At 43.6% G+C, this 22801-nt stretch overlaps 1 protein-coding gene across 1 annotated transcript in view; it reads left to right on the top strand.

The window, feature by feature from the left end:
* Positions 1–22801, top strand: part of SASH1 (SAM and SH3 domain containing 1) — a 171406-nt gene that overhangs the window by 37911 nt on the left and 110694 nt on the right. Inside the window, exon 2 of the mRNA XM_036249202.1 lies at positions 120–248. Coding sequence (XP_036105095.1) covers positions 120–248 — 129 coding nt within the window. The remainder of the gene's footprint in view (positions 1–119; positions 249–22801) is intronic.

The following is a 22801-nucleotide window of genomic DNA, read 5'->3' on the forward strand; positions in this document are numbered from 1 at the left end:
CTTACATATCAGCTGTGACTGAAAACACTGCAGAGAGGGAGGCGACGTGATGCGGGACTTCGGTGGACTGACCGTGTTTGTTCTTTCCTGTTTCTTCCTCCCTCCCGCCTCCCCCGCAGGACGGCTCCCTGGGCAACATCGATGACCTGGCGCAGCAGTATGCAGATTACTACAACACCTACTTCTCCGATGTGTGCGAGAGGATGGAGGAGCTGCGGAAGCGGCGGGTCTCCCAGGACCTGGACGCGGTGAGTGCCTGGCACGGGGGCGCTGCCCGCGGCTGCTCCGGCCCCTGCTCCTGTCCTCGGGCCTTCTCACGGCCCTAGCTGTGTGTGGAGCACCACACTGCAAGCTGCCCAACTAGCTCGGGATAAAAATTCAGATCCCTAAAGGGTTAACCCAGTTCTGCGGGTATCAGAATTTCTGGGAGTGGTGTCCTGGATGAGTATTGGCTGGATCAGTATGATCAGAACTTTGTATTCATTAAAAGACTGGATTTTTTTCTTTAACTTAAGGAAAAGGATGTCTTTCCTGTTGGCCAGTATATTCAGTGCTGTAATAACCTGCTCCTGTCACTTTGTCCTGATTAAATAAACAAAAGGCCAACTATGAAGCTTTCAGAGACAACCTGAGGCAGTGCCACCTGGTCTGATGCTCCTCCAAATGAATGTGTCCTCTCAGCGAATTCGTTAGTTTTTAGAACTTAGATGATAGAATGAATAGCAGGACAGATGTGTGCTGGCCCAGTTCACCCAGTTCCCTTTCGCCTCAGCTCCCTCCCACCTCTGTTCCCTCTGCTTATCGCTAACTGCCTCCGCTTCTGTACACGCTTCTGTACACGTAGTTTGCTTGCTCTGCTAAACTCTTGAATGACCCCTGTCCTATATAAGCAACCCACCCCCTGAGCTCGGGGCTGCAGTTCTCCTCTGTGTAGGTTGGCTGCAGTCCCTGTGCAGGTAATAAAGCTCACCTTTAATTCACCCAACTTTGTGTCCAAGTGAGGTTGACTCTCCTGGGTTACAACATTTGGAGTCCCCAGTGAGATCACCGCGAGGTCCCCCTCCCTTTGAGGTAGACCTCTTGGACTAGGTGAAGCCTCAAATTGGCTTTTAATTTGACTACGAGCTTTTCGGATCTGTCCCCGGACGTCTGGAGGTAAGGGAAACACCATCCCTTTCCGTCTGCTTTCGGTTGTTCCCTCGAGGGCTGTATCGGGTGTTCGATGCCGCAGAACTGCCTCACCCTGGTCGGGACGGGATGCTGTTCCCTGACTTCTGGGAATCCGCTTGCGGATTCATCTGGTGTATAAATGAAAGTGGGCGTTCACTGTCTGTTATTGTCTGTCCTTGTGTTGTTGTTGTTGTGTGCCGGCTACTTTTCTTCCTACAGAATGGGGCAAGCCGACTCGAAGGCCCGAACCCCGCTCCAATGCCTGAACCCCACTCCAATGCATGCTGAATAACTTCTCTGATTCTTTAAGCGCTCCTGTGACTATGGAAAACCTGCCGATCCTGGTTTCCTGAGAACACTCTGTGAACTCGAATGGCCTGCCTATAGGGTTAATTGGCCACCCAGAGATAGTTTCAATTTGCAATTGGCTTTTATGGTCCATCAGAAAATATACAGGAGCCCTGGTCACCTGGGACAAATGCCATATATTGATATTTGGATTGATATAACTACTGACAAACCCAATGTCAATGTCCAGAGGTTCAAATGAAAGGAGAAACAGTTTTGTTAACAATGTCTCAACCTGCCCTGAAGGACAGTTAACTCCTCCCAGCCCCCAAGAAAATTCTGTCTTGTCCTTCAGGACCCCCCTTGAGGATATACTAAAATGTTAATTAACCTGAGTTTGCCTACTTTGGGTTCTTATTACAGAAAAGCTAGAAGATGAATTTGGATCTGTTAATGATCTATTGATTCGAAAAATGTCTATTGGAAATATGAATATATTTGTCAATCAGAAGAATGTTAATTACTTGTACTTGTCAAAAGAGGAAAAATTCAACATTTCCAAAAGTTAAAAGTTCAGATTAAGTTAAAAAAAATTATATGGTTTTGATTAAAAAATATAAGATATATATATATATATATATATTTATATATATATTCTTTAAAAGAAAATTGTTCTAAAACTGGTTATTTCTGAATGGATAAAAAGGTTTATGAAAAATAAAAGATTTGTTAAAAGAAATCTTAGAAGGAAATCGTAAATAAAATAAATAATAAATTTAATAAGATATGTGAATCTAAAATAAATTAATATAGAATTTATTTGGTTCTTCTGCAGCCTATTAAAAGGGAAAAAGTTTTTTCCCAATATTTGCCTAGGAAACAAAAATTATATATATTATTGAGATGGTTTTATGTTATGTTAATCAAGTACTTGAGTCCTTAAAAAATCATTTTCTTAATCATAAGAACTGAAGTTTCACTGACCTATGTTTATGTTTAACATCTGTCATTGTCACTTTAAATGAATAAATAATTGAATACTATTTAATAATAATAATACTATATGTTCTGGTCAAATATGTTTGACAACCTTTCCAGGATTTGAATTTTAAGAAACTTTTTCTTGACCTGGAATTAGCTTTGAGTCATTCCAATAGGACCTGGAATTCTTCAAAGATTTGTTTCCTCTCCTTATGAAAGGAAATTAAATCAATGCAGATGGCTTAGCACAGTCTGTTTCCGCACTGGAGTATGGGTGAGGACAACACACTCCAAGTGCAAGAACACACACACTACTAGGAACGATTGTTTGTTCACTTAGCAAATGCACAGATGCCTCTTATATGTGGGTCTCTGCTAATGCTGTGGGTTATACAAACAGTCCTCACTTTAAAGGGGCATATAATATATTTTACAAAGTCAGGCTTGGATTATTTAAAGAAAGAACATGATTAAGCCCCAGAGGCCTGAAAATCGAGCTCTTTTTGATTTAACTAAGAAAGTTTTTTATTTCATGGTGCTACAATGTGCTCACATATAAAAAGAAAAAAAAAAAAAAAAGATGATATTTCCTTGCCGCTTTCTCCTGCCTTGTCGGCAGGGAAGGCTTCTCCCAGAGCCTCAGTTGTTATGTCCCCCATGTATGGGAGGACCCAATGTCTGAGTGGCTATGGATGTATTCGGATGTACTGGCTTCTTTATGGTGAGGTCTCAACGCCTCTCTGCAAGGCTTATTAACATTCTCACAGGCAAACTGTTTAACCATTGAAATGCCAGTCTAAGCTGCTCATCCGCAGCGGGTTTGACGGCAACTAATTTCCAACAGGCTTCTCTGAACTTTGGGGAATTGAATATAGGGATCCCAGGATACGAAATGCTCTTAGAGAGTTAAAAAACACTTTGCCCTGCGTAAACACATGTTAGGATGCTGCTCCCCTTTCCTGCATCCTTTTGTAAACCTGGGGTCAGAGGAAATGTTCACATTCCTCTGCCCATAGTAGGACCCAAATACTGTCAGGGGAAGGGCTTCCTTAGACACTTTTCACCATGTTCTCCTGTTAGGCCTATTGGCCCAATTGGCTGAATTAGCAAAGGTAGCAGTAGCAGACTTAAGGGACACAGGGCCCATAGAAAAGGATCACCCTAGGAAGGGAAACATAAGGAAAGGTCAGGACAACAGGTCTAGGTCCCAATTAGGGATAGAAAAGACAAGGACAAAATCAAGTATAGAGGAACAAAATGAAAAGCCGTCCTTAATTTAGGAAAATGACAGGGCTGGGGCTCCTTCCAGCTGAGCCCTCTGGAGCCCAGAATAATACAAGACAATAGGGGACAAACTAGCTAGTTTCCTGGTAGACACTGGTGCAGCAGTCTTGACCGAGCAAATAGGACCCTAACCTACCCCTGGACTTCAAAGAGGACTATAGATCTTGGGAAAAATACTGTGACTCATTCGTTTCTGTTCCTGCCGGGGTGCCCATACCCCCTACTCAGACGTGATCTCCTCCAGAGATCATTCAGTTGATGGCCACTGCCACTCCAGGCCAGCCCCCTCATCAAGTTCCACAAGACGTTGGCCATCAATCCTTCCAGCCTGCCTGCAGATGATGACCCGGAGACACTTCTGCAAGACTCCCTGGAGGCAATTGACACTGCAGATGGCTGCCCAGACCTCAGGGATGACCCACTGCCATCATCAGATGAAGTATTGTTCACGGATGGGAGCAACTATGTCCAGGAAGAAATCAAATATGCTGGGACAGCAGCAGTAACTCTGGACCATGTCATGAGTAGGGGAACTTCAGCCCAATAGGCTGAACTCATAGCCCTAATCCAGGCTCTCTGATGAGACAAGGCGAAACCATGCTGCAAATAAGGAATCTCGACATATGGCCTGAAAACCAATTGGGACCTCTCCAGATATCAGTCACCATGCCAAACCCAAATTTGCCTCTGACTCCTACTTACACTGGGTCAGAAAATGACTTAACCAAGCAGAAACAAGTCATAAAGGAAATCAACGAACGATGGACACTACCTGATGGGAGGATATTGGTCCCAGAGGCTCTGGGTCAGACTTTAGTCAACCAGCTGCACCAGACTACCCACTTAGGTTACACCAAGCTTACTGAACTCCTGAGAGGCAAGAAATGTCCAATAAGATCACAGGGAAAAGGAAAAGACGGAAGAAAGCAGGAATATATAGGTCTAAGTAGGGAGGAGGAGAAAAAATGGCTAAGGGATGTGCAGACAGCAGATAGATTGAGCAAGCTCTCAGGTTCATGTCAGGAGAAGGATATGTAAGTCGTAGAGGGTCTGTCAGCAAGCTAGAAGGGTTATAGAGAGGGAAGAAATAAAAAGAGAAGGATTATGCAGAGGAAATAAAAAGATAAAAAAGGGACATACATATTACAGGAAGACAGGACATTGGAGGAATACTCAAGAAGATTGGACACCGAGAGAGGGAGAACTTGCCCCTAATACTAGAATCACAGTCTAGGATATATTAAAGGGAATAACAGATTTAGGCTACTCCTGACCCTTAGATCAGACAATGACCCTGCCTTGATGGCAAAGAATTATATTGCTGATATAAAAATGCCTTTTTCCTTAACATTTTATTATAGTTCTTCCATGTCATTAAGGCCTCTTTGTAATCACCATTTTTCATGACTGCATTTCTCTTTCAGTCAGGTGTGTTGAAATCCCTTTGGCTGGTTTGTAAAGATTTTTATGTGTATGATTAGTGGAGCATTTTTGATCATGCATGTGATAAATAGTAACTGAATAGCTTAGGTCCTTTCTAGATAGATAATCTATATATGTGCGAGTATTTCCATGTTGTGCATTTATTATAAAGTATCTTCCTGAAACTTCTGCATTTAATTGAAATTTGCTGCATATTTTATACTTGAATTCATTTAAGGTCAGTGCTTTTCAAGTACTGAGGTGACGTTCATGCCACTTCAGGAACGGGAGGCAGACGAGGCTAAACCATCCATGCCTCCTCTGGGCCACCTCCCTTTAAACCATCTTCACAAAAAAAAATGTTGGTATTGATTTTTTTTTTTTTTTTTTTTTTTTTTAGAGAGACAGGAAGGGAGAGAGAGATAGAAACATCAATATGAGAGCGAAACACCCATCGGCTGCCTCCTGCACACCCTGCCCCCTGCACACCCTGCCCCCTTCCCTCCCAGGGATGGAGCCACCACTCAGGCATGTACCCTTACCTCTCAGTCCATGGGGTGACACTCAGTCTACACAGCCACACCAGCTGGGCTAAGCCATCTTTTATACGTATATTGGGAGACCATGTGGATCTGATTTAAAATAGATCTTTGAAATGTGAATCTTTAAAAAAAAAAAAAAAAAAGTTTGAAAATAGCTGATTCAATTGAATCCTTAAAAAAAAAGTTCTCCCATTACTTAGAGTAGGAATGAAAACAATAAGAAGCTAGGAACAGCCCGCCCAGTGTGGCTCAGTAGTTGAGCGTTGACCCCTGCGCCAAGAGGTCGCTGGTTTGATTCCGGGTCAGGGCACATCCCCAGTGGGGGCATGTAGGAGGCGACCAATCGATGTTCTCTCTCATCGATGTTTCTATCTCTCTCTCTCTCCTTTTCTCTCTCTAATACCAACAAAGAAAAAAAATTAAAAAAAAAACACACAAAAAACTGGGAACAGAAAATTCTTTATTAATAATTCTTTGTATGTTATAAAGGACCCAACAAGTGGTTTAGGTTCCACGCTCCGTGCCGTACATTCTATAAGCAGATGTGACCGACTTCCACCCGAGGAAGACATTGGCGTTATTATGGGCTTGAATTTCTTTTCGTAACTTGAGTCAGGAGGAACGTTGTATCATGACTGTCAAATAATTATGGATTCTCTTTCTTTTGCTCACTGGCTTAGCAGTCGGCAGGAGCGGGGTTAGTACAAGAGTCAGGGAAGTTTGAGAAGCACCATGGGGCCGCTGGGAGCCTGAGCCCGGCCAGGCAGACGCGTGGGCAGCTTTGTTGCCAAGGGCTCTGCTGCTTTCCTATAACTTTGTCTCCTGCCTCCTGTGAACTGCAGGGTTATTTTATTTCTTTCCTTTAAAGAAAAGTCAGGCTGTGTGGCAGGAAGACTCCTCCGCTTTGTTAAAATTAATTAGGCTCTCCTGTTGGGGCATAGTTAATGAAAGAGGACTTTCCTTTGGGCAAGATTGTAGCAGAAGAACTTCAATGTTGCACTGAATTCTTGAATGTTGCCAGTTTGATCTTGAGTGGTAGTCTGACAGCATGGTGGTGGCCTGCTTGGACATTTCACCATGCAAGGGAATGAGTGCCACAAAGTGGTAGGTGATCCTTGATTCAGTAGTCAGTTACTCTCCCAGAATTCTAGCTGGTGAAAAATTAGGGTTACCATAATCATCCCACGGTGTTTGGGAACCCCAGAAGGCAGCTTCTAGGTAGGAAAGGAAGCTTGCCTGGCGTTGGGATAACTAACTTCTTCCCATTTAGACAGATGGCTGCAAAAGGCAGTCTGGGGAGGAAAAACGCCACATGAGCTTAATTAGTTCTCATCAGAGGTGCTAGAATGTGGAGGTGGGTAAAACTGATGGAAGCTAATTCGAACCAGGCTGGAAACTGTTCATCCTTTAAACTGTAGTTAGTGAGAAAATGAGATCCGCAGTCAACACATTCAAGTTCTCTTTCTGTGAGATCCCAGGCAAGTTGCAGCCGTCAGGGGAGGTCTCTAACTGGAGAAGACCAGGGTGGGTGCCCTGTATTTCATGTCATTCACTTGGCCCCTGAGTCTAGATGTCCATGTTAGACGGTTTTAAGTCACCATTCAGGCTGTGAACACAACACTGGCGACTTAAGTCAAGTTCCCTCTTGCGGTCGTGAGCTCATCACAGACTGAGTCCTGATGGGAACTCCGTTTTCTTGAAAAGCTGTAATTTTCAGTCCATAATGCTTCCTTTTATTGCATCAGATTTTTATCTGCGTTTCTAGATGTTGGGTTCTGCCTTCGGACAAATAGGCGGACTTCTTCCCTGTTCAGCTTCGGGTCTGAGGACTTGCCGCTCATTCTTTCTTTGTGTGTTCGTGAGCAGCCCCATCAAAGCTGAAAATGCGAGATTTCTTGGAGAAGAACTAATCCAGCAAAAGCCTAAGAGGAAGCAGTAACATTAGGAGCCTAAAGCACTTTCTAGGGGAAAATGTAGCGTTAAGTTGGTTTTATCTGCCATAGAAAGTCATTTAGGAGCAGCCTTGAGTACAGAGAGTTTGGGGTGATTGGGTTAAATTGGTTTTATGACTTCGTTTTATTTTTAAATCCTCTTGATGAGGGACTATTCAGTAGACAGAAGAGATGCTTAAATATTTGTGTTTGGGCTTTAAAAAGTCCAAAAATGCATTGTTCTTAAGAGTTAATTACATGTCAGCTGGAGAACAAACAAACCAAGAAGACAGCCTGGCCGCAGAGATGTTTGACTTAACCCTGAAAAATACAAGGTTTTGGTAATTGTGTTAGTAATTAACTTTCTGGACTGGACAGCAGGCTCCTTCCCCAGCACCGACCACCTGTCTCCTGCCTGGAATAAAACCCCCACTTGATAAAGTGTTTCTGGGGCCAGTCAGTGTAGATGAAGGCCACAGAGCACAGATGGGTGAAAATTCAGCAGCATAAACAGGGATTAGAAAGTGACTTGATAACTGTGGTGAGGGTGTTGATTTTGCACCGAACGGTGCGTCTGGACGGCCGCCGTGGCCTCTGCTGGGGATGACATCATTAGTGCTTGTGAGCAGCCGGGAAGCTGCCATATTTCCACACATTTGGCACACGTCTGCGCGCCCTGTGTGTTTTTGGCTGGGAGAAGCTGCATTTGGAAAGGACAACAGCTTTTCAAGTCCATAATGGGCCCATCTCTAGTGATGCTAAGTCTGACATCTGTCAGAGTGGCACCGTGGCCAGGAAAGGACACACACAAGGTGGCCTCCATGATTGGCCACATCCATGGCCTCAGCATCTTTGAGGTTGACTCTGTGGGTCCCAAACCATTATCACATCTCTGTGGGCACAGGAAACGGGAGCCCAGGTGGGGACCCTCCTAGGTCTCTAAGGACTGGGAATATAAATGAAAGTATTGCCTACTATCACAGAGAAGTGTGATACCAGAGCTGTTGTCGATGTTGTAGGAACAATTCTGGGGGATAATGATTCTGGCCGTTTTCATAATTTAATCTTTCCAGACTAGGAGGCATAAATGTGGTGTCTCTCTGGTGGTGATTCTCGGGTTTCTTCAGACATCACCCCTTACCCGCAGGCCATGCGTCCTGGCCTCTGGGCTTGTTGCAAAGGCAAAGGGTGTGGGAGCCACTGATGGAAAGAGGCAGGGGCGGGGGGTGTCTGACAGACGAGGGTTCGAATCCTGGCGGTTTCACTTAGCTGGCAAGTTGTGTAACCTTTCTAAGCCTCAGTTTCCCCATCTATAAATGGGGGCAAAAACATCCCAAAGTGATTACAAGGATAAATGAGGAAACTGCTATATAGCACCTGGTACATCATCATAAGTGACCTATAACTGTCCATTTCTTTTCCTTCCCTTCTGTTCCTAAATCAAAACCTCTAGTAATGCTGAAGAGGGTCTATTATTCATTGATGTTTATTAATGTTCATTTATTAATATTAATAATCAGTAATATTCCCACGAGTACAGAGCTTTTCTTTGGGGAAATTTCAAACATCCATAAAGAGCAGAATACAGCTTCCTGCCTTGTACCCAGGTTCAGCAGGGACGTCATTCTAGTTCCACACTTCTTCCTCACGCCCGCCTGATTATTATTTTTAAAACTCCTTCTGTGAGGTAACATTTGCATATTGAAACGCACAAGCCTTAGCTGTACAGTTGTGCCAGGTGGACCCAGCTGTGTCCTGGGCACCCCAGATGTGGAGCGCAGCGTCACACAGGGCTCTCTCGCGTCCCTTCTCAGGAAGTCCTGCTCTGAGGGCAGCGGTTTTGGTTGTCTTTTGGTCACTTCTGTGTTCCAGCATAGAGGACAAGGCAGGACACGTACTAGGTGCTCAGTAAGTATATGCTGAATTCATTCATGCACGTAATGATTTAAGAATACTTAGTCACTCTTAAGCCTGTATATATGACACGTTGCCCTTCCAGAAACACAGATAAAGGTGTATTCTCTATTCATGGGGAGGTCACAATTTTGGGGAGTAAACAGACTATTAAAACGCTGTGCAGGAATACAGAAGAGAGCCCCTAACTCAGTCTAGGAAAATCAAAGAAGGCTTCCTGAAGGAGTTGATACCCAGGCCCATTTATCCAGAATGCAGAAGATTAACATGGGGTGGGAGTGGGAATGGAGGTAAGGACAGTGCAGAATAATTTAAGGCAGAGGTCAGTTGTGCCAAGGTGAAAAGTTGAGCCCTGGCTGGTTTGGCTCAATGGTTAGAGAGTCGGTCTGTGGACCAGAGAGTCGTGGGTTCGATTCCAGTCAAGGGCACGTACCTCGGCTGCGGTTCAGTCCCAGCCCTGTTCGGGGTTGGGTGGGAGGCAATTGGTTGATGTGTCTCTCTCACCTCGGTGTTTTTCTCTCTCACCCCCTCCCTCCTCCTCCATCTGAAGATAAATTGAAAAAAATATCCTCAGGTGAGGATTAAAAAAAAACCAAACAGTTGGGTGAGAACATCTAGCTGTAATGGCCCGCTGGAGGGGTTGAACATGGCTGGAACCTAAGGTATAAACAATATGCTGAAAAAGGTACATGCTGTCCTTTCACAGGTCCTTGGATTATTAATGATATAAAAAAGATAGGATCTTCGGATTCATCAGCATTCGCAACACAAAACAAAACAATTGCCCTTTCGCAATAGTTGACCTGCGGGCCAAGGTGAACTGAGGTTTCACATAGACATGCAAACGTAGTCCAGTCTCTGTGGGGTTTTTGTTTTGTTTGTTGTTTGCTACAGTAAGTAGCCCATGTGGAAAACAGGTTTCCCGGGCCTTAGGGCTCCCTGAATATTCAAGTCAAGAAGGAAAGCGAGGGCCCTGGCCCGGTTTGGTTCAGTGGTTAGAGCATCGGTCTGCCGTCTAGAGAGACCTGGGTTCGGTTCCCACTAAGGGCATGTACCTCGGTTGCAGTTTGTCCCTGGCCCTGGTTGGGTCGTGCGGGTGGCAACCACTCAATGTGTCCCTTTCACATCGATGTTTCTCTCTCTCTCTCCCCCTCCCACTCTATCTGAACAAAAAATGAAAAAATGTCCTCGGGTGAGGATAAAAAAAAATAAAGAAGGAAAGCGAGGTTGCCCCTACCCTGGTACAGAGGTGAAAGGTGTTCCCAGGAAGTACTGGCGTGTTCCAGGCCTTTTAGACCCTCAGGAGGCAAACTCCCATGATCTGTGTCGCAAGTTGTCCCGTGTTTAAACATTCAACTGCTAAACCCCAATTGTTGCTTTGTAGGAGATTTTTTTTTTTGTCTGCAATGACATTATTCGCTAGCTTTGGGCCACTGTTGATGTGCAGATTGCAATCAGAAACAGTGGGCATTCGATGGGGGAGTCTGAACTACATTCTGCTGTGGGATTCACACACTTGATGTCAAAATACACTGAGGCATTATGTCTTCAGCCAGATGGTGATACAGTTCTCTGCTCTGGCTCCTCTCAGACAAAGTCCCGTTTGTAGTCCATGGCCAGCCTCAATTTGGTCGGCATTTTTTGTACATTGCACTGAGTTCACATGGACATAAACAGATCTCTTGGCTGCCAGATTCAACCTTGGCATCCCATGCTTCTCTTAATTAAGAAGGTTTTTATTATACTGTCAGTTTAGGTGGGCTTCTAGCCTCTTAAATTTAGAGACCTTTATAGACTGTACAGTGTTGGAAACAAACAGATTAGATGCGTTGTGTGTGACATAATTAGTCTGTGAGTTGAGAGGTCTTCATCCGATTTTTCAAATGTAGTTCAAGAACCTCAGCTTCTTTCTCTGTTTTTGCTCTTGTGCATTTAGAAATGACGGATTTGTGTTTGTTTATGCTTATAAAACACAATGTGCCTGGGGAGTTAAAAACCAAAATAGCATCCTGCTTAAAATCCACATGCTTGCCAGAAAGGGGGGAAAGTCGGAGCTTTGTAGTGGTTTCTATTTACATACAACAGAGAGAATTCCTAAATGTTAATCAAATTGACAGAAACTGGGGAGAAAAGCCAAGGAATTAAAGGGAAAGAGGCCTCTTTGATGGTAGAATCTGGGCTTGGCCAGGGCTTGGCATGGGGGAGAGTCTCCATTTTTAGAATCAGCACCTTTCAGAGTTGAATGAGGCCCAGTCGGGTGCCTTTTTGGAGCCGGAGAATATAAAAAGCATTACCAAAATGTAATACCATCTAAGTGTTTACAATTTAACAATTACTAAACATTCTTAACACAGGAGATTACAGTGTAATTTATTTTTGTAATCACAATCTAATTATAGGCTATTTAAACATGTCAATTTGTAATAGACTAGAGGCCTGTATGGTCTTGACATGAGACAACATGTAAAGGAGGGTGATGAATGTTTGCTTATTTTCAAGCCCTAAGAGTGGGTTTCTGCAGCTGTACCTATGATGTCATTTGACAATAATGTCAAAGGTCTAAACTTGAAACCCTTGGTGAAGACTGAGTGGCCCAGGCCAAGTGGTCTACCTGTCCTCCAAGGACTGGCTTAGGCAGATAACATTGCAGGGTCCAGACAGGAAGTCAACCTGGAGCAGAGCTGCAGACCTTGCTGGTGCTGGTGCACACAGCTGACATTGGCCTCCTGACCTATATATAGGTCCATATTTTAGATGTGTCCCTCAGCAGCTCCTGTGCACTGAAATGACCAAGGTCAGAAAGATGACTTTTCTATCAGTCCGTATCTGGAAGGACACAAATGAACTAGCGTAGTGATCGGAAAAGGTATCTCAACAATGTTAGAGCACAGCCATGGTCTTTCCTTGAAAGTTTCACTGTATCACCGTAGAACATCAGGAGCGTCCCATTCCCTGACATGTCAGCCTGGGTGTTCGAAACGGAAGCTCAGTTTATCAACTCTGGCAGTGAGGTTCAAGTTTGGTTCAGGCGTAAACTAGCTTCTCTATCTCTGGTTCATCTGAAGCTTGTGCGTCAAGTCTTGAGAGACTTTCTGTAATTATTTAGAATATGAAGATGTTTGAAATTTGTGCCATAGCAGTGCCGTCCATCTCATGGGCCCCAGCCGAAGCTGATGGAATTTAATCAAAAATAAATCAAGTGCAAGTCCAAACCAGATTGGGAGCACGTCATGAATATTCGACAACATCTGGATGTGTTTGTGGGAGTGGATGTTATTTTTTTAACTGGTGCGACAGCAGAGACTTGCTTCTTAACAAAGATGCCAAGAGGAAGGCAGATTTCCAGCTGTGATTTCAAAGGGTGTTTTGGTCTGAATGGGGATGTTCTTTCTCCTTGGGGTATGTGTTTCTCCTCTGCAAGACAGTCTTTTGATCACTTTTCATCTTTCGGAGTCTGGTTTGGTATTCCATCTGAATTCTTCATCACAGCCAGTCTCGTGGCTCGTGGAGATGACACCTCTCTGCAAAGGAGAATATTGACGAGAGGATGAATCTTTTAAATACCGGTGATATCATGCTAATGATCAATTAAGCTATCTGCGTCATTGATCACCAGTATGACTTAACCTGTGTAAACCTTGGCACCTCGTCTGCCTCAAGAGCTACAGTAACTAAGAAGGAAGGGTAAATGAGGAAGCTATACTAATAACTGTGCTGCTGATGATCAATAACGGCATTTAAAAGTACATTGGCATTTATGAGGCACCACATCTACCTTTGTTGTTGTTGTTAGTCGTCACCCAAGCATATTTTCCCATTGATTTTTGATAGAGTGGAAAGGAGGGAGGGAGAGAGAGAGAAACATCAGTGTAAGAGAGACACTTTGATTGGCTGCCTCCGGCACAGTGAAGGTCGGGGATTGAACTTGCAACCTAGGTACGTGATCTCGATCAGGAATTGAACCCAAAAGCCTTTTGTCCTCAAGCCAGTGCTCTAACCACTAAGCAAACTGTCCAGTGCTCACATTTAACTTATTTAGTTCTTTTAATAACCCCGTGAGGTGGATATGAGTAATCTTATGATTTTGGTTGAACAGAGGCAGAAACTATGCTGTCAAAGGGAGGCCTTATAACTGGTGGGAAGACCTGGCTACATCGTCCACTTGCCTGGAAGTTCACTTGCTGGATATGGGTGACAATGGCTTCTTCATGGAGTTGTCAAGGTTAAATAAGACCAGGTTTGTAGAATGCTCCTGCAGAGTTCCTGGTACATGCTAGAGCTCAGTTAACATTTACAGTGCCCGGCCGATGTGGCTCAGTGGACTGAGTGCTGTCCCATGGACCGAGAGGTCCCAGTTCAGCTCCACGTCAGGGCTCATGCCCAGGTGGCGGTCTCCATCCCCAGCAAGGGGAGTGCAGAAGGCAGCCAATCGATGTTTCTCTCTCTCTTTCTCTAAAACAATCAATAAAAACATATTTAAAAATAAATAAATATTATTGTTATTTATGATAGAAATACTAAGTATTAATAAAAGTAATATGCATAAAAACAGGACCTGTTAAAAGTCAAAGAGAGGATTTTAAACAAATATCAGAGAGGATTTGAAACAAGTAGGTCAATGCCAAATCTCTGAATGCCCCCAGACCACCCACTAACCTTGCATTTTACTCTCAGGAGAGTGCTTGGGCCCCCCACCCCTAATAAATCATTTCACAGATTAGTTTATATGTTTTGGTAATGTAATATAAAAGTGTAGCATTATAAAGCATAGTATAATATAAAATAATGGTATTATAAAATTGTAATAATATACTCTATATAAAATAAAATTTGAGAAAAATAACCCCACAAAATTCCTTAAAATAGAAGTTTAAAGTCTCCGAGTAACCACATATGAAGGATAACAGTTCTAAATAGTTGGATTTTATTTAATTATTATTATTATTTTTTTAATCCTCACCCGAGGACATTTTCCCAATTCTTTTGTTCAGGTAGAGTGGGAGGGAGAGAGAGGAACAGAGAGAGAGAGAGAAACATCGACGTGAAAGGAACACATCGAGTGGCTGCCACCCACACAACCGACCAGGGCCGGGGACAACCGCAACCGAGGTACGTGCCCTTAGTGGGAACCGAACCCGGGTCTCTCCGGACCGCAGGCCGACGCTCTAACCGCTGAGCCAAACCGGCCAGGGCCTAAATAGTTGGATTTTAAATAGCTTTCTGGAATTGTACATTTCTTATCCATTCTCTCTATGTGACGTCATCTCTTCTTTCTCTCTTTGCATCTGCACACGTACAAACATATGTGATGTCTTCCTTTTCTGGCAGATTAGAAGCAGTAAATTAAAAGAGAGTTGACTGGTTGCTAGATATAGTCATCTGATAGTGGTAAGAAATGTTAGCAAATGAAGAGACAGAAAATAGAGGGTAAATCGTGATGGAAAATAAAATAAGAGCAATGCAACAGCTCATACAAGAGAAAGAAGTAAATAGAAGAACTGGAAAGTTCAGCGGCCTGGGTTACTTAGAGTAGGGGCAAGCAGCTTTGTAGATTCTGTGGGCAGTCCTGAACTCGAGAGAATCTGTTCAAACGTCCCCCATATTGTTGTAGAAGAGAAGATAATAGATAATAGACTTTAGAGGAATTCCATTGATGAAGGCAAAATAAACAGTACGTAAATAAAGTAAAATAATAAAATAAGTAAATAAATTAAAATAAAACATTTTACCGTTTTACCTCAAGCCTTTTCTTGGAAACTCAGTTTCTTTAACAGAATAACCCAATATTAGAGGGTTATTATAATTTTAGTGTGTGTATCATGTAAGAACTGTTTTAGAAGTGATGGGTGCTGGGTGCCGGTCTCCTGGCCTGACCTGACCTAAGGAGGCGCATTTCATGTGATCTTCCTGAAAGTCAATGGAGGGAACTGATAAAATCAGCGGAATATAAACAGCATTTACTGCGTGTGTGTGTTTGGCGTGTTTCAGTAACTCGCTGTCATGGGGAAGATATCAATAACAGAAAACACGAGCCTCCCTTCAGGAAGCGTATGTTGCAACAGAACAAAACAGCCAAGGATAAGATGATATTAGTCACATTCATAAGTGGGTGACACAGATCTGCCTACAGCAGATTCTAGCTCGCCATCGGTTCACCTGGGCGGACAGCGCGATGCATTAAGACAACAGAAGAGGTAGAAGAGGGGATGGGTGTTGGTGGGAAAGCTTAGTTGAACCCATCTGGGAGAGCGGGTCCCTTGGGTTAGGGTCAGGACTCTACGACGTGAAACCAGGTGCAAGGCCAGTTTGTGAGTCACTGGGACAAGAACTTGTACCATTGCTCAGCTTAGCCTGTGCCATAAACTGGACCCCCAGAAGTAAACAGCTAAGGTTGAGATGAATTTAATAGGGTTGACTTCTGTGGGCATTGATAGTTAGAATGACCATGCCAACCAGACTGATGACTAAGATTATGTATTCTTTTCCCAAGGAGATACTGCCTTTTAATTAAATACCACAGCTAATCGTGTTCTTTATAAAACATTTATTGAAAGCATATGGCAGGCAGGTCAGCTCTGCACTCTGCACCGCATGGGAAAACTGGACTAGGGAGCTTGACCTGGGGATGTGTCCACTTTGGCCGACATTAAAGGTCAATGGACCTCAAAAAAAATCAGAGGTTGACAAGGTCGTCCTTGGAACCCAACCCCACTTATTCAGGGCAGTGGACTTCAAGGTGTCGGAGAACTGGGGATCTTTTCTCCAGGTGGAGGTGTGTTTGTGGCTATGTCACACTGACAAGGACAGGCCAGAGATGCGTGCTTCCCACTGCTGGGTGCCCGTCACTGGCCGGGCCCGCGGAGTGAATGTAAGCCCGCGTTTCAGTCAGATATGAATTATTTTCAGTGATCATGTTGGTTTGCTTCTTCCTTTTGACTGGAGTTGTCCCCATACGAACCTCAAAGAAGACCTCAGGAGGCCCGGTGTGGATATTGCTGCTATGAGTGAAATCTGTTTCTGAACTGTAAGGTATAAAAAAAAAGTTATAAATAATTACAGTTGGCATATGTTGTTTTATGTGAATGTTACTGTTTGTATACAGATTGGTAAATAATGCAGCACTCGGGCTTAGAGAGAACAGGGTCCTGTCCATTAGCACCTGGCAGAGACACCACCATCTTCTGCATATCACCTTCTAGGACACCTGTGGGTGATTATGGAGCGGGGTGCTGAGGTGGGGCCCAGGTAGGTGGTCTGGGAAGAACCGGGGGTACTGCCCTCAGCTCAAGGAAAGCATTGTTCGGAACAGACGAGGGCTGAACTTTTTTAGCTTTTATTATTATTATTGTTTTTTAGATTTTTTAAACTTTTTTTAAAAAAAGGATTATAGTAAAATATATAACACAATAGGAGATGTATCATCTTAAGTGGTTATTAACTGAATTATGAAGAGTTGTAAGTAGATCGCAAGCAAATAGCAATATTGAATTTCAACATTGTCACGTTTCCATTTTTGCTTAAACGAAGTCTTAGGTTCAGTGTTGTTTTCTTTAACGTGTCCGAAATGCTGTGAAAACTGCTGTCAACATTATAGTGAGAGAGTCAGAGAAGAACAAGACCTTAAGAGAAGGGAGGCATTTGTACACCATGATCACCTTTGGGTTACGGAAGAAATTTCCTATCTAAGTGATTCCAGAGTTGTCCTTCAAAACTGCAGTTGTGTTTAAAACCAAACAACAGGTGATTTCTTGTGCCTTTTGATGAAGAACTGTTGGAGGCAGTCATGAAACATGCATCACATGACCACATGTGGTCACACAGACCAGCGTGGGACACACGCTTAGCTTGACACGAACACTCCCACTTCCCCGTCAAGAAGTTGTCTGTGGAAGACTCCTGGTGTGGGAGGTTGTGCGCACACCTCTGCAGAGGCCCAGTGAGGTTAGAGAGTTCTGTGGAGGGACCCGGGTGGGTCCTCCCCAGGACGAGTGGCTGAATGTTGAGGTGGGTGGATTTATGTTGTAAGGAACAGGCAATGGTGTGGAACGTGTGGGGCTCATGGTTATCTTTTTCATGGTTGCATGTCCACATCACAAATGACTTATAATCTGGAATTGATTTTTACTTTAGAAAGTTCTTCAAGTTCTTGGTCAGTTTCTTGAGACAAGGGCCATACCTTTCCATAAACCGATCAACCATATTACTAGGATTACGTTGTTTTCTCTAGGACGATGCTGACTGTAAGTGTCACAGAAAATCACATTCCCTGGTGGACAGAAACCTCATGAGGTGATAAACAACCACGTTGCATGAGAAGTAATTAAGTGTCCCGTCTCCAGCGGACTAACCACGAGGAGGACTCAGTGTCGCCCCCTGCAGTATCTCACGCTGCCCAGTGGTATATACAAAGCTTTGCCCGCGCATCTGTGGCACAGACATAAAAATTGCCTCCCGGCTCTGTATTTTTACTTAAGCATTGCGTGAATTTGAGTTAAATATAACATCCTGTGAATCAGGCGGTCACTAAATATTGATTGAGCACTTTACTAGGTGTCCTGCGGTCCAAGAGGTATGTCATATCAATTTTCTTTCCACAAAATAAATACTCATGAAATAATAGAGGACAAGATTTTATGTAATTGAGCACTGTGCAGTTACAGTCAGTCAGCATTTATTGGCGCCTGACCACGTGCAAGGCGGTATCTAAAGCTGTATGGAATACAAAAAAAGATGTCACCTGGGATTTTTAGTCCTTTTCTATGTAAAAATGATAAGGTTAATAGGAAGCTTGAAATCCCCTTTAAATTCCCTGTTGTTTGAAATGTATCCACTGTAATGGGAATATTTGTTGAAGCTTCTCTGCAAGCTACATTCTTGGTGGATTTTTCAAATTCTTAATCTCTATTTTGGTGTAATTCATGTTGCATATTTCCTTTATGGCCTGCAGCTAGACTATGCTTTGCTACTTAGGACTCGTTATGACTTGTAGTTCAGGTGTTAAAGAAGCATATATATATATATATATATGTCTGACTCACCATATTTCAAAGTGTTTAAGAGGGTTACGTTGTTGCAAGTAAGAGAAATCATTCTGGCTAGAATTTGCCTTAGGGATGGAGAAAGTCACAGTTCACTTACAAAATAATGAACAAGCATCCCGTGTTTGTTTTTCACATAAGTTTCAATTCACACCTCGGTGTCTCCCAGCAATAGAAGCAGGTATCAACTTAGGTGCTGGCATTGAGGTAAGGATTCTTTCCTATGTCACAGTGACACCTAAAGCCTTCATGAGTGAAAGAAAAAATGTTACTTAAAAATGATACAATGAAGTATTTATTGTTTGGTTTTTAAACTTGTCATTTGTATCATGCTCATGTGTGCAACGAGTCCCAAAGGCTGGACTATTATATAGAGAGAAACAATCACAGGAAAATTATTATTGTTGGTAAGAAAAAAGGCATTTCTTAAACCAACTCAAGGATTCTGAATAATGTTCAGGTTTTAATAATGAGACTCTAAAGGGAACTCTTTATCATTTTGGAAACTATGTGAACCTGGAGTGTATGTTGATTTCTTATCCAACCCACAAAACGTAGCTGTAATTTTAGTAATTTGCGCTACTTTAGTATGAGTTTGAATCATGTTTGGATGTTCAAGGGAGATCAGTACAGTTCAGTTCCAATTGAATTAGTGAGATTAAGTGACTTGCAGAGTAGGTTTTCCCCATGTAGTCGAAGTTTGGAATGCCATTGTTCTGTGGTTAAAAGGAAACTTATGGAAGTTTCTGATTAGGAAAATGACAGGAGAATTCTGTCCTTGGGAAGTCTGATTTATCAAAGCGCATGTGATCGAGAGGAGGAAAGGCAGTGTGAAGGCTGTTGCTGCAGCCCAGATGAAAGGGGACAGATGCCTGACACAGGCGGAGAAATGGAAATGAGGAAACTTGCAAGGAACTTGCTGTTGGGGGAGTTCAAACTTGCCTGATTCTCTGGAAGGAGCAGGGCTAAGTGAGATGCTGGAAGGCGGGTGTGGCTTTAACAGATGAGAGAGGAGGTTGGGTGTGGGGGAGACCAGGAGCTCACTTTATAATGTGTAGGTTGAGGTCCTGTCCACACATTCTTGTGGAACTTCACAGCCTGGGGCTTTAGAATGGTAGCCTCCGATTTAGAGCAGCAACGGGAGGTTCTGGCTGGGGAGCTCAGTTAGAGCGTCATCTTGATACGCCAAGGTCGGGGGTTCAATACCCATTTGGCCTTTGAGCAACTTGGGTTTGAACTGCGAGGGTCAATAGAAAACATCCATATGTAAGTGGACCCTTGAAATTCAACCAAGGTTGCTCAAGGGTCATCTGTAAACATCATCTCTGCCTTTGAAGACTGTAGTGAGAACCATGGCAAGTAATTTAAAAATTTATTCAACAGATATTGGTTGAGCACCTACTACACGCCAGGCATTGGGGCAGCAGTGGGGGAGAAAACGCCAGTGTCTGCTCTCCTGGAGCTCACATTCTACACGGTCCGGGAAGACTTTGTGTGTTTCTCAAGACATAGTGTTGGTAAAGCGCCAACCATACTGCCTGGCTGTGCTTAATGTGAGCCAACATCATGCACATCCCAGAGAGCAGAATGTTTTCTTATTTCTATGAAGGCAAATGGGAAGGGCTTCCATTGGCCAATGAATTTCAAATTTGGTGTTGGATGTTTTTAATTTGGGAGAGGAAATTACTCAGGGCTGTTGTTGTGTACATGTCAACTGAACAATTTACATGGTAATAGTAGTCAATGAGATCACTTGTATGCCCAGGAAATTCTGATTGAAGGGGTCTGGGTACTGATTTTCAGATATTGTGTTTCTTCTGCCTATCAAATACTAAGTATGAAGAATAATACTACTTTGCTGACATTTGATAGCTTTGACCCAGGCTTTTCTCTAAAGTGTCTCCTTGTTACGCCACACGACTGGAGGAGAATACAAGATTGAAAACTCAGTGCTTGAAGAAAAACATTAATCTTGTCAGAAACAGGGTACTGGGAAGTTTAAAAAATGAGAATGATTGAAGTCACAGGGGGATCACTGTTCAGTTCTAAGTCACCTGGGGTGATCAGCACGTTGTCTCAGTACAGGTTAGAAACTGGACGGTAACACAGGTGGGTTTGCGAGCACGCCAGCATTGTCCCCTGCAAACTTCAAGAACTTAACACGGATAGCAGTTGGCTGAGCGTGGCAGAACACACGTCACCACAGAGCCATCACGAGGGTGTATTGACTGCAGGAGGGAAAGCCCAGCAGAAAGGAGGCAGAGTCCACGGCTCTGTCCTTGGAGACGTACAACAATGTGGGGAACGACCCATAAACCTTTTAGCCAAAGGCAACCCATTAAACCTGCTGACTCAGTTACAGGGCTTCCCTTGGCAAAAGGAGGCGTTCTTAAAAGAGGGAATGAGGGATCTCATTTATTAAAAATAAACCTTTTCTTTTTCCTGCTGCTGGAAAAGCTTTGTGTCCTTTCTAACCTAGAGACGTACAGGTGATCCCACACTTAAACCTACACCCATCAAGGCACTTGGCTTAACTGACCAAGCAAGTCTAGCCAGGCCCTCAGGGACACTGGCGTTGGTATTTACGAGTTCCAGGGAGTTCCAGGATACCCAGAAGTCGCTTCACAGTGCCCTTGGCTATGCCACCAGCAGTGTGACTCACTCTCCTACCTGGAAATGACATCCACACAGACAAGATGGGATCTGTTCCGTCATCTCCCCCTTGACTTACTTATTTCCGAAAGGATCAAAACAAAGCAAGCTCGTGGATTGCAGCCAGTTTTGTTCAAATGTCCTCTGCACCCTGTTCAACAGTCACCAGCAGTTGTGTGCTCTGTTTGAGGTATTCTCAATGACAGAAGAACGGGTTTGCAACAATTCGCAAAAGGAGGCACTCTAGGTTTTGCTCAGCTGGTAGATAGATTTTAAAAATAGCTCTTGAATTTTGCAAGTGGAATGCCATGTGTGAGCTCCTGGGACAACATGTGTGCTACATGTCACAAAGCCCGTCACAAGTGTTACCTAATTAAACTGCACAGTATCCGACAGGTGGCAGGCTCCTTGGTGGCTCAGGGGAAGAGGGAGCTGCTGTCCACTTACCACCAGCTCAGAACTGCGTCTTTGTGTTTTGGGGTTGTGCTGCAAATGAGTCTTCATTGGGCTGCAGTTGAACTAATTAGATAACCCAAGATCTTCCGTGGGATATTAGTAAGTATTAAGCGAGATTCATGACCACCCTTAGCAACTTCAGATTTTTGCCAGACAAGATCAGTGATTGCTAACAGGATCAGAAATGTGCAGGAGAGACTAGTGTTTAGGTATTTACCCAGTCCCTGGGGTGGCCTCATGGTAGGGATTGATCAGAGAAGCTCCGATCTTCAGTAGGAAGTTCAAGTGGGGGCAGCAATTGGAAAATGAGAGCAGCCCCTATTTGGAGGTCTCTCCATTGTTAGGTCTGTGAGCAGGTAGAAGGAACTCAGTCACTAGGCAGACTGTGAATGGGGCAGGACCCCTACCCTGGGAGAAGACCAGGGTTATTGTACAGTTATCAGAATAAAGCCTCAGAAGGAAGAAAATGACAAAACAAAACACCAGTACAGGCTAAGGAGCAGGGAAGAAGGACAGAGACTCAGGAAGCGAAAAGTGGCTTAGTTGTCAGTACCGGTGCATTGACCAGAAGGGCCAGTAGATGTTAGCATGACAATTAAGAGTATACACAGCTGAATGAAATAGACTCTATACCTTCTAGCATGGGGTCTTGGCAAGATACTCAATCTCTTTGTGCCTCTGTCTTCTTGTTGGTAAAATGGAAATAGTAACATTCCTTATCTCCTGAAGTTTTTGAGAAGATTAAATGATATAATATATATCAAATGCCTGAAAAGGTATGTGGCACTTGGTAGATGTTGGCAGCCAGCAACATTTGGTGGCAGCCAGCAAAGTGATGATGTTGATGGTGATGATGATGATGATGGTGAAGGTGCTGGTGATGATGGTGGTGGTGATGGTGATGGTGGTGGTGATGATGATGATGATGATGGTGAGGGTGATGGTGATGATGATGGTGGTGGTGATGGTGGTGGTAGTGATGGTGATGGTGATGATGATGAAGTGATGGTGATAATCATGTTGATGATAATTATATTGATGATGACAATTAGAAAGTACTGCAGAAGTGCTTGCTCCTCAAGACAGAATTGGCCCTGGGTTCTGTACTCAGTTTATAGGTGGA

The sequence above is a fragment of the Molossus molossus genome, unplaced genomic scaffold (genome assembly GCF_014108415.1).
Source record: "Molossus molossus isolate mMolMol1 unplaced genomic scaffold, mMolMol1.p scaffold_m16_p_8, whole genome shotgun sequence".
Taxonomy (NCBI): domain Eukaryota; kingdom Metazoa; phylum Chordata; class Mammalia; order Chiroptera; family Molossidae; genus Molossus; species Molossus molossus.